This window comes from Babylonia areolata, chromosome 13 (genome assembly GCF_041734735.1).
Source record: "Babylonia areolata isolate BAREFJ2019XMU chromosome 13, ASM4173473v1, whole genome shotgun sequence".
NCBI lineage: Eukaryota > Metazoa > Mollusca > Gastropoda > Neogastropoda > Buccinidae > Babylonia > Babylonia areolata.
The window spans coordinates 12099548-12114514 of NC_134888.1; the positions used below are offsets into that span (position 1 = coordinate 12099548).

Consider the following 14967-nt stretch of genomic DNA (forward strand, 5'->3'; position numbering starts at 1 on the left):
TGTACATGTATTGCACCTATCTTCAGTCAGAGACCAAAATAATCGCTTTGGAAACAGAGTCATTTGTCACAACAGGCTGCCTACCTGGATAGAGCTGACTGACAGCTGCCATTGGGCACTCATCATTTGTTTCCTGTGTTATTCAGTCAGGTTTCAGTCACACGCACATACACTTACACAGACATGTAACATTTTATGTGTATGACTGTTCTGTTTATTTACTCAGCCATGTATATATATATGCATATTAACATACATATATACGCCTCCCTCAGCACACGTACACGCCTCCCTCAGCACACGGTGGGGGGGGGGGGGGGGGCGGTTGGGCTCTGTGGGTGCGCAGATAACTGGTCAGGCCAATCCGCGCCCGGAAGGTTCTGACGCAGTGTGGACAGGGGATGGTGGCGTCTGTCGGGGACTTGCTGGCACTGCTTTTCATGGCCTGTCTGCGTTGCTCTGCTGCAGCGATTCTGTTGGCCTCACAGGATTTGGCGCCTTTGTGGACAGCTGAACGCCACTTTGGTCTGTCCATTGCATTCAGCTCCCATGTGTCGTGGCTGATGTCGAAGGCCTTCAGAGAAGCTTTCAGAGTGTCTTTGAAGCGCTTCTTTTGGCCTCCATGGAAGCGCTTGCCATGTTGGAGTTCACCATACAGCAGTTTCTTGGGGAGCCGGTGGTCTGGCATGCGAACTACATGGCCTGCCCAGCGCAGCTGGGCCTGCATCAAGATGGTGTAGATGCTGGGCAAGTTTGCGCAAGTGAGCACCTCTGTGTCAGGGATCTTCTCTTGCCACTTTGTGCCGAAAAGTTTTCTGAGGCTGGTGGTGTGGAAGTGGTTCAGCTTTTTGGCATGGCGTTTGTAGACCATCCATGATTCACATCTATAGAGCAGTGTGGTGAGAACTATGGCCATGTATACTTTGAGCTTCGTCTCCAGGGTGATGCCTCTCCTGTTCCAAACGTTCTTATTGAGTCTGCCGAAGGCAGCGCTGGCTTTGGCGAGTCTGGCATTCACCTCATTGTCGATGACAGCTGTGCTAGAGAGTGTACTGCCCAGGTGTGTGAACTTGGCCACTGCATTCAGTCGTTGCCCATTGATGAAGATGTTTGGTTCAATGTAAGGCTTTCCTGGAACTGGCTGGTGCATCACCCCTCAGTCTACTTTGTGCTGATTGTGAGGCCAAAGTTGTCACAGGCAGCAGAGAACTTGTTGACGCTGTGTTGCATGTCAGCTTCGGAGGCAGCATTGAGAGCGCTGTCATCAGCAAACAGGAAGTCGTTGACGGTGTCTGTCCTCACCTTGGTTTTTGCTTGAAGCCTCCTGAGGTTGAAGAGTGAGCCATCTGTGCGGTACCTGATGCCAATGCCTATGTCAGCATCTCTGAAGGCATCTGTCAGCATGGCTGAAAACATGAGACTGAACAGGGTGGGGGCAAGAACACACCTTTGCTTGACTCCGTTGGAGACAGGGAATGGTTCTGAAGTCTCTCCGTTGTCTTGGACTCGGGCCAGCATCCCATCGTGTAGTTGCCGTATGATGGTGATGAACTTTCTGGGACATCCGTACTTTGCCATGATTCTCCAAAGGCCATCTCTGCTAACAGTATCGAAGGCCTTGGTCAGATCGACATAGGTGGAGTAAAGGTTGGCGTTCTGTTCCTGACACTTCTCCTGGAGCTGCCTGGCAGCAAACACCATGTCGATAGTCCCGCGTTCTTTCCGGAAGCCACACTGGCTCTCTGGTAGGAGACCTTGCTCAAGGTGCGCTATGAGACGGTTGAGTAGCACTCTGGCCAGAGTCTTGCCTGCGACGGACAGCAGGGATATTCCACGATGGTTGTCACAGGCCTGATGATTTCCTTTGCACTTGTACAGGTGTATGATGGAAGCATCTTTGAAGTCCTGTGGAACTGCCTCATGCTGCCAGATGAGCTGGAACAGCTGATGAAGCTTCTCAGTGAGCGCCATACCACCTTCTTTGTAGACCTCAGCTGGAATGGAGTCTGAGCCAGGGGCTTTGCCATTGGATAGCAGACGGATAGCTTTCTGGGTCTCCTCCAAAGTTGGAATGGCATCCAATGACTCACTGACTGGCACCTGGGGGAGTCGGTCGATGGCTTCATCATTGATGGTGGAAGGGCGGTTCAGTACACTGTCAAAGTGTTCAGCCCATCTCTCAAGGATCCCGTCCTTGTCAGTGATTAGGGTAGAACCATCAGCACTGAGGAGAGGAGCAGATCCGGAGGTGGTGGGACCATAGACTTCTTTCATGCCATTATAGAAGTTCTTCATATCATTCCTGTCTGGAAAGCCCTGGATCTCATCAGCTTTGTTGCTCAACCAGGAATCCTGCATCTGCCGCAGCTTCAGCTGGATGGTGCTGCGTGCGCTCTTCAGTATGTCTTTTTTTGACTGTGACTTGGGATCTTCAATGTGGGATCTGTAGGCTTGGCATTTGTCTTCCAGCAGCTGCTTGATCTCAGTGCAGTTCTCATCAAACCAGTCTGTGCTTCCTGGCAGAAGGCCCCAGGCACTTAATGGCAGTGTTGTACACCGTCTCATGCAGTGCGCCCCATGCTGCCTCCACATTCTGGTTGTCCAGCACGGTGGACTCAAGGCATTCCTCCAGGGTGTCAGCAAAGCTCTGCTTGATGTTGCCTAGCTCCAGCTTGTTGACATTCAGGCGTTTGGGTGCTTTCATGCCCTGAGACCGTCTTTTGGGCTGGATGTGGAAGTTGAGTTTGGAGACGATAAGGCGGTGGTCTGTCCAGCACTCGGCGTCGCACTTGGCCCTCGTGACTCGTATGTTCTGCCTGTCCCTCTTCCTGACGATGACAAAGTCGATGAGATGCCAATGCCCAGAGCGAGGATGCATCCATGACGTCCTGTTATGGGTAGGGAGGCAGAAGACGGTGTTTGTGATAAGAAGGTCGTGCTCGGCACTCGTCTGGAGAAGTAGTTGACCATTGCTGTTACAGTTGCCAGCCCCATGCTTCCCAATCACGCCTTCCCAGGAGGTGCTGTCACAGCCAACTCTCGCGTTAAATTCACCAAGAATGATGAGCTTGTCTGCGTTGGGAACAGTGGTGATGACAGCGTTCAGGTCCTCGTAGAACTTGTCCTTGATCTCATCGCGGTTGGTCATGGTGGGCGCGTAGGCGCTGACAATGGTGGTAAACTTCTTCCTGTTGCATAAAGGGAGTTTCATCGTCATCAGGCGATCGTTCACTCCTATCGGGGGGCCAGCCAGCTTGCCAACAAGGGTTGTCTTCACTGCAAAGCCAACTCCAGCCTCATGTCTCTCTTCAGGTCCGCAACCACTCCAAAAGAAGGTGTAGCCTGTGCCTCGCTCACAGAGTGCTGTGCGTCTCTGTGGTCTGTCTGAGTTGCCTCTGTCCAGAAGCGTATGCACGTTCCATGTGGCAGTGGTCAGTGGGGTGCTCCTTGTTTTCTTCTTTCTTTCCTTTGTGTGTCGACCGCTTGAGTAGGGTCCCCGTCAGCCGCGGTATGCTGACTAGGGTGGTGTGGAGCAGGCAATGTTTAGGGCACCTTTTCTAGCCCCTTCCTCATGCTATGGAGGTGAGCAGTGCTGTCCTGAAGAGGGCTGCTCAGTCGCTCAGGGGGCTGCCGATCTCCACTGCTGCTCCAGTCGGTGAAAAACGACCCTATGGCCTGAGCCACCTGTATGCAGGTCCGCGGCTACGACTGCCAGTGTACCCACACCTGTCGCTTCATCGCTCGCCTGTTGCCACAGGGCTTGGGGAAAATGATGGTATGGAATGAAGGATGACTGATGACTTGCGCGATGACTTTGTTTATAGTGAGGAGGAGTTGCGCACCGTTGACCTCACTCTCTTGTCTGAGACCGTCTGTATCCAGTGGCAAGACGAGGTCAAGACGACTGGAGATGGAAACGGATGCAGTGGATGACCAGGATGTCCTATGTGCCTCATCCTGCCCTCAGCACTCCACAGTGCTCTGCTGCAACCGCCTTCCTCTCCGTTGAACCATGAAGGTTTCTTCCGCAGAGTCCGCCGGATCCAGTCTTCACATGCTTTGGGTAGACAAGCCCTAACTCACCGAGGGTTTGAGACCCGTCGGCTACCCTCACCGAGTTTAGCCAGCCTGTCAAAGCCATTGCCCGGGGGTTGGGCGCTGCCGCATGCTAGCAGCTTCTAGGACCCATAAGTGAGAGCTGGGTGCCGGTGGGGACCAACAGAGGACGAACCACTCCCGGAAGAGCGTGACAAGCCCCCCCTCTAGAGGTACTACCCCTCCCGTGCACCCCCTAACCCCCGGCCTAGAGGTAATGCGTCCCCCTAGGAAGCAAGAGAATCTGAGCGCACTGGTTCGAATCATGGAAAAGTCACCAATATTTTCTCCCCTCTGCTAGACCTTCAGTGGTTGTCTGGATGCTAGTCATTCGGATTAGATGATAAACCGAGGTCCCATGTCCAGCCTGCACTTAGCGCATGCAAAAGATCCCATGGCAACAAAAGGGTTGTCCCTGGCAAAATTCTGTAGAAAAAATCCACTTTGATAGGAAAAACAAATAAAATGGCAGGGGAAAAAAATGGTGGCACTCTTATTGTATCGATCCACTCTCCCTGGGGAGAGCAGCCTGAATTTCACACAGAGAAATCTGTTGTGACAAAAAAGAGAAATACAATACAATACAATACAATACAATAAAAACAAAAAGAAGATCTACATCCATAGTCTTATTTCTGACGTGAGGTATCCTGAGAAGTCGAGTATCACAAGAAAAGAGGAACTGGTGAGATGGAATATAGATACAGAGCACTTCAGTAAGGTTCCCTGGTCCAGCCTCCCTGATAGAAAATGTTTGAGTGGATAGCTTGTAGTTTATTCAGTCAGAAACAGGAATCAGTGGAGAGGCTGAGGGACAGGAGAAACATGGTCAAATTTAGAAGCTCAGCAAATGAGTCTGGCAGCATTATTCTGAATTCATTGAAGTCTGTCTTACAGATATGTCGGAAGGATGGCCGAAAGAGAATTGCAGTAATCCATGCATGAGAGAACAAAAGTGCACATAAGTGTTCTGGCAGCATCAGTAGAGAGATAGTGGTGGACAGAACTGATCCTATGCAGTTCCAGATATGCAACTTTTCAGATGTTTGATATGTGCTGTTTGAAAGAAAGGGACTGGTCAAGAATTACACCAAGACTGAATAAAGTGAAACAAGTGTGGAATTAACCCCATTGGAAGTCAGTTAGTAGGTGACTGTCATAATAAGAAAGTTTGAAATGGATATTTAGTTTTGCCCTGCTCTTGTTTTTTCTTTCAGTTCCATAGTTGAAATGTTGGATGTCACAAGCAACATAGAGAAAACTTGAAAACCCTGTCTTCCTTGTTTCTGATGGACATATTGCAATTATCAGATGGTAAAAATGACCATTGTAGCTGATTGGAAAAAAAAACCTTACCATTTTGTAGGAACTGACTTTGGCTTGCCTTGACAAAAAGCAAAATGTAACACAATTTTTATAAGCTCTGACATGTTGATACTTGATGTCTGTGTGACAGGAAGGAACAGTGTGAGGTGAAACACGAATGGTTACTACAAGGTACACATGGCTTTGTCATCTGGAAAATGGCATGAAATAATTCAAATGATAATAGAAACTCCGTCTGCCTTTTTACAGTTGAAATTGTTCTAATAATTGTAGTATGAGGACACATCTAAATGTGGTACAGCTTTACAGATGTTGAGTCATGCCACCTGAACATAATCATTCTCTTATGTTATTTATTCTCTTTTTTTTCACAGTTTTTGTTTGTTTTAGCATGTGGAATTGACAGTGGCTTGGTGTGTGTGTTTCAGAGAGACATGTTGTGGTTCACCCTATTCACCTTGATATTCCTGTTCATCATCTTTTATTTTTACTTCTGGCTGATCAGTGAAGAAGGCTACAATGAGATGGAATGGTGAGGAGTGTGATTGATGCAAATGTGTGTTTGTCACTTGTACAGTTACATTAATGTACACATGAATTATATTTTGATTTAATGTGAAAACCTAGTTTAGTTGATGTGGCCGGTAGGAATAACCATCCCAGGAAAGTGGGGAAAGTGATGTGTCCAGCACCACACCACCACAATCAAAAGTAACAAGTATTGGAGGGCAGTGAGAATCCACTTGAATGGGAAATACACTTTCAGCAAAAATTGCCAGTGAAGTGAATTATGTTATTTCTTTAAACACTTGTCACAATTTTCACCTCCTGTATTTATAACTTGTAGGCATAACATACCCACACATTTTTGTTTACAGAGTAGATATTTATAGACTGATGCACTTATTTCAGGACAGTTTGTGACATTAATTTCCATTGATTGCCTAATTCAGATTATGCAGGGGTTTGAAATGTGTCTGAGCATGTTGGAATGCGAGGCATTTTAGTATGTGTTTAAGCGTGTTGGAATGGGAGGTATTTCAGTATGTGTTTAAGTGTGTTGGAATGGGAGGCATTTCAGTATGTGTTTAAGTGTGTTGGAATGGGAGGCATTTCAGTATGTGTTTAAGCGTGTTGGAATGGGAGGCATTTCAGTATGTGTTTAAACGTGTTAGAATGGGAGGCATTTCAATATGTGTCTGAGTGTGTTGGAATGGGAGGCATTTCAGTATGTGTTTAAGCATGTTGGAATGGGAGGCATTTCAGTATGTGTTTCAGTGTGTTGGAATGGGAGGCATTTCAGTATGTGTTTGAGTGTGTTGGAATGGGAGGCATTTCAGTATGTGTTTAAGCGTGTTGGAATGGGAGGCATTTCAGTATGTGTTTAAGTGTGTTGGAATGGGAGGCATTTCAGTATGTGTTTAAGCGTGTTGGAATGGGAGGCATTTCAGTATGTATTTAAGCATGTTGGAATGGGAGGCATTTCAGTATGTGTCTGGGTGTGTTGGAAAGGGAGGCATTTCAGTATGTGTTTAAGTGTGTTGGAATGGGAGGCATTTCAGTATGTGTTTAAGTGTGTTGGAATGGGAGGCATTTCAGTATGTGTTTAAGCGTGTTGGAATGGGAGGCATTTCAGTATGTGTTTGAGTGTGTTGGAATGGGAGGCATTTCAGTATGTGTTTAAGCATGTTGGAATGGGAGGCATTTCAGTATGTGTTTAAGCGTGTTGGAATGGGAGGCATTTCAATATGTGTCTGAGTGTGTTGGAGAGGGAGGCATTTCAGTATGTGTTTGAGTGTGTTGGAATGGGAGGCATTTCAGTATGTGTTTGAGTGTGTTGGAATGGGAGGCATTTCAGTATGTGTTTAAGTGTGTTGGAATGGGAGGCATTTCAGTATGTGTTTGAGTGTGTTGGAATGGGAGGCATTTCAGTATGTGTTTAAGCGTGTTGGAATGGGAGGCATTTAATTATGTGTCTGGGTGTGTTGGAAAGGGAGGCATTTCAGTATGTGTTTGAGTGTGTTGGAATGGGAGGCATTTCAGTATGTGTTTAAGCATGTTGGAATGGGAGGCATTTCAGCATGTGTTTAAGCGTGTTGGAATGGGAGGCATTTTAGTATGTGTTTAAGCGTGTTGGAATGGGAGGCATTTCAGCATGTGTCTGAACAGGTTGGAATGGGAGGCATTTCAGTATGTGTTTGAGTGTGTTGGAAAGGGAGGCATTTCAGTATGTGTTTGAGTGTGTTGGAATTGGAGGCATTTCAGTATGTGTTTAAGTGTGTTGGAATGGGAGGCATTTCAGTATGTGTTTGAGTGTGTTGGAATGGGAGGCATTTCAGTATGTGTTTAAGCGTGTTGGAATGGGAGGCATTTCAGTATGTGTCTGAGCAGGTTGGAATGGGAGGCATTTCAGCATGTGTCTGAACAGGTTGGAAAGGGAGGCATGTCAGTATGTGTGAATATGCCAGCTGTGATACGTGACATAGAGGGCAGAAAGGTGCAGAAGGTTCTTTCTTTAATTAAATGTCTTTTCTCTTCATGTGATATTAGATGTGTAATGTCAGTGAGTGCATGTGTTTGTGGGTATGTGTGTGTGTGTGTGTGTGTGAGTGTGTGTGTGTGTGTTTGCGTGTGTGTATATATAATGTGTGTGTGTGTGTGTATGTGATTGTGCATGTGTGTATGTGTGCGTATGTATGAGTAAAAGGGGAATATACAAATAAAAGGATGAATTTGAACAATTAAGTTAGCATCCCGTAAACACTGAAAAATTACATGAAAATGTGTCCTCAGTTAACATATTAATAAAACGAACAAAAAAGAACATAAAAAAACCAATGCTATAATACTTGTAGCCTTAGTCCCACAACAGGAACACTCCAATGGGTCGATGTGACAGGAATCCAGCAGTCCATGAAGTGAGTGAGGTGCAGAAAGTGAATATGTGTGTGTGTGTGTGTGTGTGTGTGTGTGTGTGTGTTGCAGGTACATGTTTAAGCGCCTGAAGGTGTGGTTGCCATGGTACAGTATCTTGCTGCCTCTGACCTGCACTGTCTTTGGATACTTCCTGCTGATCATGGTGAGTGGCAGGCCCCAGCATCCTTGTGTGTCAAGCAGTGATCTCTCTCACACACGTTTCTTGAAAACTTTTATGGCCCATTTTATTAGAGAATGGAATCAGTGGTAAGTTGCATCGTTGTGTAAAAAGCATGTACAATGGATTGAAAACGAGAGTGAGAGCTGGGGCAACATTATCTGATTGTATTAACTGCATTTGAGGGGTTAAACAAGGGGATGTTTGTAGCCCGGTTTTGTTTTCACTTTTTATTAACAAACTTGCTTTGAAAATGATGCAGTATGCATGGTGTTACATTTGATTTGATTGAACTGTTTGTTCTACATTTTGCTGATGATATAATTTTGTTATCTGAAACAATAGTTGGTTTACAGCATTTGAACAGTTTATATGCTGCAACAAGTAACTTACAGTTGAAGGTAAATATGGATAAAACAAGTATTGTTGTGTTCCATAAGGGTGGGTATTTAGCAAGAAATGAAAGATAGTCACATGAAATGAAAGAATTGCTGTTGTAAATGCATATAAATATCTTGGAATTTATTTTTCAACAAAACTTAGTTTCAGATGCCAAGATATAGCTAATAAAACAAAGAAAGCACTTATTCTGATACTTCATATTTTGTATAAGCTTGATTGTAATTCGTTTGGTATTTTTGTTAGGTTATTTGGCGCTCAAGTTCAGCCAATACTGCAGTATGGTGCAGAAATATGGGCCTTGGAATAGCGTGAGCAAATAGAAAAAGTACACTTGTTTGCATTGAAATGGTTTCTGAATGTGGACATCTGAACACCAAATGATCTTGTGCATGGGGAGCTGGGAAGATATCCAATTTATTTAAACTCATACATGAAATGTATTAAGTATTGGTTGAAACTTAACAGGAATGAAGGAAAAGAGGTTACCATTCAAAGCTTATCAGATGTTGCATTCCTTAGATAATAATGGCAAAAAAGACATGGGCAGCATGTATTCATGAGTGTTTAAATTCTTATGGTTATTCATTTGTTTGGGATAATCAAGATGTTGAAGATATTGTAGGTTTTTTAAAGTGTTTTAGACAACGAATAGTTGATTGTAGGTGGCAAGATTGGCATGATCATATGGAAACTAGCAATAGATTTGTACATTTTAAACTCATTAAAACATTGCAGGGGACTGAACCATATATTGGGATGGAAATGAACAGATGTAAAAAGTGCACTGACAAAATTTAGATTTGGTATTTCTAATATTGGTGTTCACAGTTTCAGATACTGTAGGAGGAGTGACTATGTATATACCTGTCAATTGTGCAACCTGAGTAGGGAAGATGAATTGTATTTATTGTTATGTTGCCCTGTTTTTAGTGACCTCAGACAAAGATGAATTAAATCTAAATATCATATAGATCTGTGTGCTTTTAGATTTGATTTGCTCATGTCATCAAAAAATGAGCTTACTCAAAAAAAACTTGGCCATATACTTATATACTTATATGAAGCATTGAAGAGACTTCGATTCATTGTTTTGTGAATATTTATGAATATTGTATTAGCTACTTTTGGTTGACTTGTGATGTCGGTTTATTGTGTCATGTCATTTTCTTTCTCTATTTTCTTGTAAGACCCCCTTCAGCAAGGGACTTTGTCCTTTATCAGAATAAAATATCCTTATTGTTATTTTTATCTCGCACACAGTGACACACACGCACGCACGCACGCACGCACACGCACGCACGCACGCACGCATACATTTATATATACTTCAGTTAGTTTCTCTCTCTCTCTCTCTCTCTCTCTCTCTCTCTCTCTCTCTCTCTCTCTCTCTCACACACACACACACATCCTTCCCTCTCCGTCTTTTACATACACATTATTTTTTTTAGGACTGTGATTCTGGGACTGTGACATTCTAGGACTAGAATCTTCAGTTAAGAATTGTTGTCTCCTGAAAGGAAAAATAATGCAAATGACAGGAACTCAAGTCATCTTGATGAAAGTTAAAACTGAAAGGGTCTTGATATCAGATGTCTTTGGAGTAGAGTTTTAGAAATAGTGGTGTGTTTGTTGGTTGTTGTTTTTTTGTTTTGTTTTTTTGTTTTCCAGAAACAAAGTTGCAGTTAAACCCATTCCCTTTGAAACAAAACTATTAGCCAGTCGGAAAGAAGGGTTTATAACCAGAAAACAAACAAACAAATACCCCCCCCACCCCCCCAAAAAAAACAAAAACAAAAACAAAAACAAAAAAAAACCCCAGAAGACAACTATCTTATGTTCAGTGTTGCCAAGGTGAGCTAACTCCCAATCATGGGAGGATAACCAAGATAAAAAGACAACAACATGAAATATTAAAAGAAAAAAAAGGAAGAATTAATGAGTTTGTATTTTGTTGGTGAAAATAAAACATTTTGAAAAAAAAAAATCACGAGTTTGTATTTTGTAGGTGGAAATAGTACTAAAATATATACAAATATATTGACACAACAACCAAGTGCAATTATGTTTTCCTCCACTAACATGTTCAAAACAAAAACATTCACACACACATGTGGACACACATTTACACATGCATACGTGCACACATGCACGCTCACACACACACACAGACACACAGCCACACACACACACACACACACACACATACACACACACACACACACACACACAATTATATAATATTAAAATACATAGACACACTTTCAGCAGTATCTTGGCTTTTCATAGTAAATGAAACCGAAAAGTGAAGCTAGACTAATATGTTTTTGCTATGCCCACTTCCAACATAACCATCTGTAAATGTACTTGGTAGCATGTAATTTTTATCAGGATGATTGGAATAACTTCAGTTGATCAACAACAACATTATGTTTGTTTTTAGTCACATTTTTGTAGTGACTATCATCACCATTGTGTGGCAAATGAAACAAATTTCTGGCCGCCTCTTATGCACTGTACACCCAGGCAGTCGTGTTGGCACACCCAACAAAACCATGGTTGGGGGTGAAAAGCTAAAAAAGTATTTTTCCAAATTGATATGTGAAGATTTGACTGCACAGATTTGTTTTCAGAAATAAGGTGAGACTGATCTTTGATTTAACTGGTTACCTGGAGTTGAGATATTTCCTGCACTTTTGTTATGTTTTAGACTTTGAGAAAGTTTTCAGTTCGCTCACCTGTCATTTTCTGTTTAAAATATTGGATGTATTTGCTTTTGGAGAAAATATCTGCAGACGGATTCAAACATTTTATAAAAGTAAACCTAAACTCAACAGGTATATGTAACTAATCCTTTTGCTGCCAGGGAAATAATATTTACCGGTAAGTGAAATCTATTTGCCAGGGCTTTTTTTTCCCAAAAATGGATATATATTTTCTGAAAAGGTAAATGAATATTTAACACAAAACACATGATGTTTTCCAATTTTGTATATTTTCAGTGACATGCAATTGTTTGAAATCAGTGTTTTGTTCTTTGTCACATTTTCAGCTTGTTCATTACAAACATTGGTCAGGTAGTTTGCACAGTAATATATTTTCTGGACAAATGGATAATACCTGTACACACAAATGATACTAGAACAACCACAATAGGAAAAGAGACATACACAGAGTATACACAATTTATTGTGAGAAATCAAGTGATAACTTACAGATGTGTGGCCACACCCTGTCAGCCTCCATCCTGCTACTCTTCCCCCTCTCTGACCATGGCCTTCATGAAGAAATGTTTGCTTGAGGGCCACAGTCTGACATGGTACACTCTGCCCAGTTCTCCTCAGTCCACGTCAGCTAGCTCAGTGCCAAGAATGTTGCTCACAGTGTGTACTGGTAATAATTTGGTCGTGATACTGCTCTGTACAGCCAGCGTCACGCACTGTTCGTCATATCTTGGCCAGTCTCTTCATTGCTCCCTTTATTTTCTGTCAAATTGTCTGATAAAATTTCATCACTTTCTTCTTTGAGTTGACGCTTCAATTCTTTCTGAGCATCAGCTAAAGAAAGCAATTTTGGTTGTTTTAGTGCACTTCGAACTCATAGCTTGAGCCCGGTGTCGGACAATTTGCTGAGAGAGTGACATGTCAGGCAAAACACTGGCAGTAACCCAACCAGCTCGTTCAAATAAAGGACTGCTACATTATGTAGATGGGGTTTTATAGCTATTAATAGAATCTAGAAAGATTCCCCCAGCTAAAGCTACCAGTGATTTTGTCAACAAACTCAATACAAACCATGGGAAAGTCGGAGTGATTCGCTGGTAAGTTATCTTGTCATATGGACGGCCTAGGGGATAATAGTCAAATGTCATGTTATTTGGGTTTTATTTATTTTTGTTTAACAAGGCTGCAGACCATATGACCCTGTTTTTGTATTATTATTTATGTATGAATATTATACATCAAAATTTAGTAGTCACAATTGAATAAGATAAAGATATTAAAGGTATTTTATTTGATAACAAAGAACACACAATCTCACAATGTGCAGAGAATACCTAGTTGATGAAAAATGAGGCAAATTATCCTTTGAGGAATAAACTCAGCTTGTTCTAAAATGTGAAAAAAGAGCTCTTCAGAAATGCAGAAAATGCATGAGCCATGAGTTAAGAAGGAAATAAGGTTTTAAAGCAAAATATATCAAGAATTTAGATATTAAATGGAATCCTAAAATTGTTGATATATTATCAGAAATTTGGTTTTCTAATAATCTTAAAGACTGAAATGATTAATTGTGCTGATAATCTGAACTGGAGGCTTTTTTCATATTATTGATACAATCAGCTGTGTTGAAAATCTTATCAAAATTGATTCATCTCTGGATTCTGCTTCCAGGTCTGCCACATGACTTTCTAAGTAACTGCCAGAAAATGTGTTTTATGTTCATATTAATTGGTAAACATGAAAAGATAAAAAGGAAAATAGCAACAAAAATTAAAGGAGATGAAGGCTTAATAATTTGGTCAGGAAATTTTCCATCTATGATTGTGAATGAGGGTGTGCTTCTTGTTACAGGTCCTGTACCTGTGTCATATTGGCCACGGGCATCAGCTGTACATCCACATTGTGCACCTTGTCTTCATGTTACTGTCACTAGCAGGATGCATTGTTATGACCATTCTTCTCAATCAGCTGTGGAACACACAATTTCATGCTGTCTTTTTGTCCTTACAGGTAAGTAGATCAAGGTATTTGACAAATATGTGTCATGTCATCTGTGTGAAAATTTGAAGAATTCACTTTATGTTTCATAAATACAAGATAACATTTTTGCTGTGGAAATTACCTTTCCATACTGAGACTAATTATATCAGACATAAAAATAATGCAAATAATGCACGTAGAAGTGATTCTGTGCATTCAAATATATGTGGATGGCATTCAGCCTGATAATTGATAAATTTAATGTTAATTTCTGGGATGTTTCATGCTAAAGGCTGCTTATAGTATGAAATTGTTTGCTGTTTTAGGTTTTATCTGCACAGTTGCAGAGATAAGAAATTCAGGTTTTGGTTAAACATGGGACAAAGTAGGCCTATCAAAATGGCTACCCAAAAGACTAGTTATGTGACTAGTTCTAAAGATTTGGTGACATTAACTCTCCAAGATCTAATGTTTAAATAATGTCACCAGTTGACTTGTTTTCATTTTTTTATACAACAGATGTGCTCAGACTAATTAACAAACATTTACCAAGATAATTGTTCTAGCATGCAGAATAATAGACACATTGATGGGGATGGATATGTGTGTGAAGTTTGAGGATGTTACAGCTTGAACTACAGTGTGATTTAGATCAGATATGTTAGTTCATTGTGTGTAGACTGTGCTGACATTGTGTGTAGGCTGTGTCGATATTGACCTGTTTCACCGAGTTCTAACTACTATACTGTGATAATATGAAAACGAGCATACTAACAGCACATAGAAAGATTTAAAAGAAAAGCATTTTCAAGCTCTTCCAGTGAGTACAACCCAGAGAGACCGACAAGAAAATCAGCAGCAAAAAAGCAGCAAGCAGCAAGTGTCAGTGAGATTGAGAAACTTTTCCTTGAAGAAGAGGAAATGAAGAGTGGTTCACAAAATGTGCTGGAGGAAATTAAACAGAGATCTTGCTACCAAAGTAGACCTTAACGATGTGAAGAAGGAGGACCTGGTTTCATGGACTGCAGTGCTTACTAACAAAAACTTGAACAAAATGGAATAAAAATTCCATGCATTAGATATAGAAAAAGAAACTGTTATATTTTGAAGTAGAAAAAGTGAAATCTGAAAACCCATAATTGAAAAATCAGATACAGAACTTGACAAGAACTGAGAAAAACCAAAATGACCATGAGCAGTACTCCAGGAGATGGAATCTTCAGGTGTTTGGCATCAGGAAGCCTGGACAAAAACTGCTCAAAGAAAGATTTTTTTAGAAGGAGTGGTCATGAAAGATTCATGTAATTTGTAACCTTTTCTTTCATGTAAAGCACCCTGAGCTCTTAGAGA

At 41.8% G+C, this 14967-nt stretch overlaps 1 protein-coding gene across 2 annotated transcripts in view; it reads left to right on the forward strand.

Moving 5' to 3' along the window:
* LOC143289061 (glycerophosphodiester phosphodiesterase domain-containing protein 5-like) overlaps positions 1-14967 on the forward strand; it is an 89028-nt gene that overhangs the window by 19965 nt on the left and 54096 nt on the right. For both annotated transcript variants that reach the window (XM_076597879.1, XM_076597880.1), the window contains 3 exons: positions 5850-5953; positions 8407-8500; positions 13489-13647. In XM_076597879.1, coding sequence (XP_076453994.1) covers positions 5850-5953; positions 8407-8500; positions 13489-13647 — 357 coding nt within the window. The remainder of the gene's footprint in view (positions 1-5849; positions 5954-8406; positions 8501-13488; positions 13648-14967) is intronic.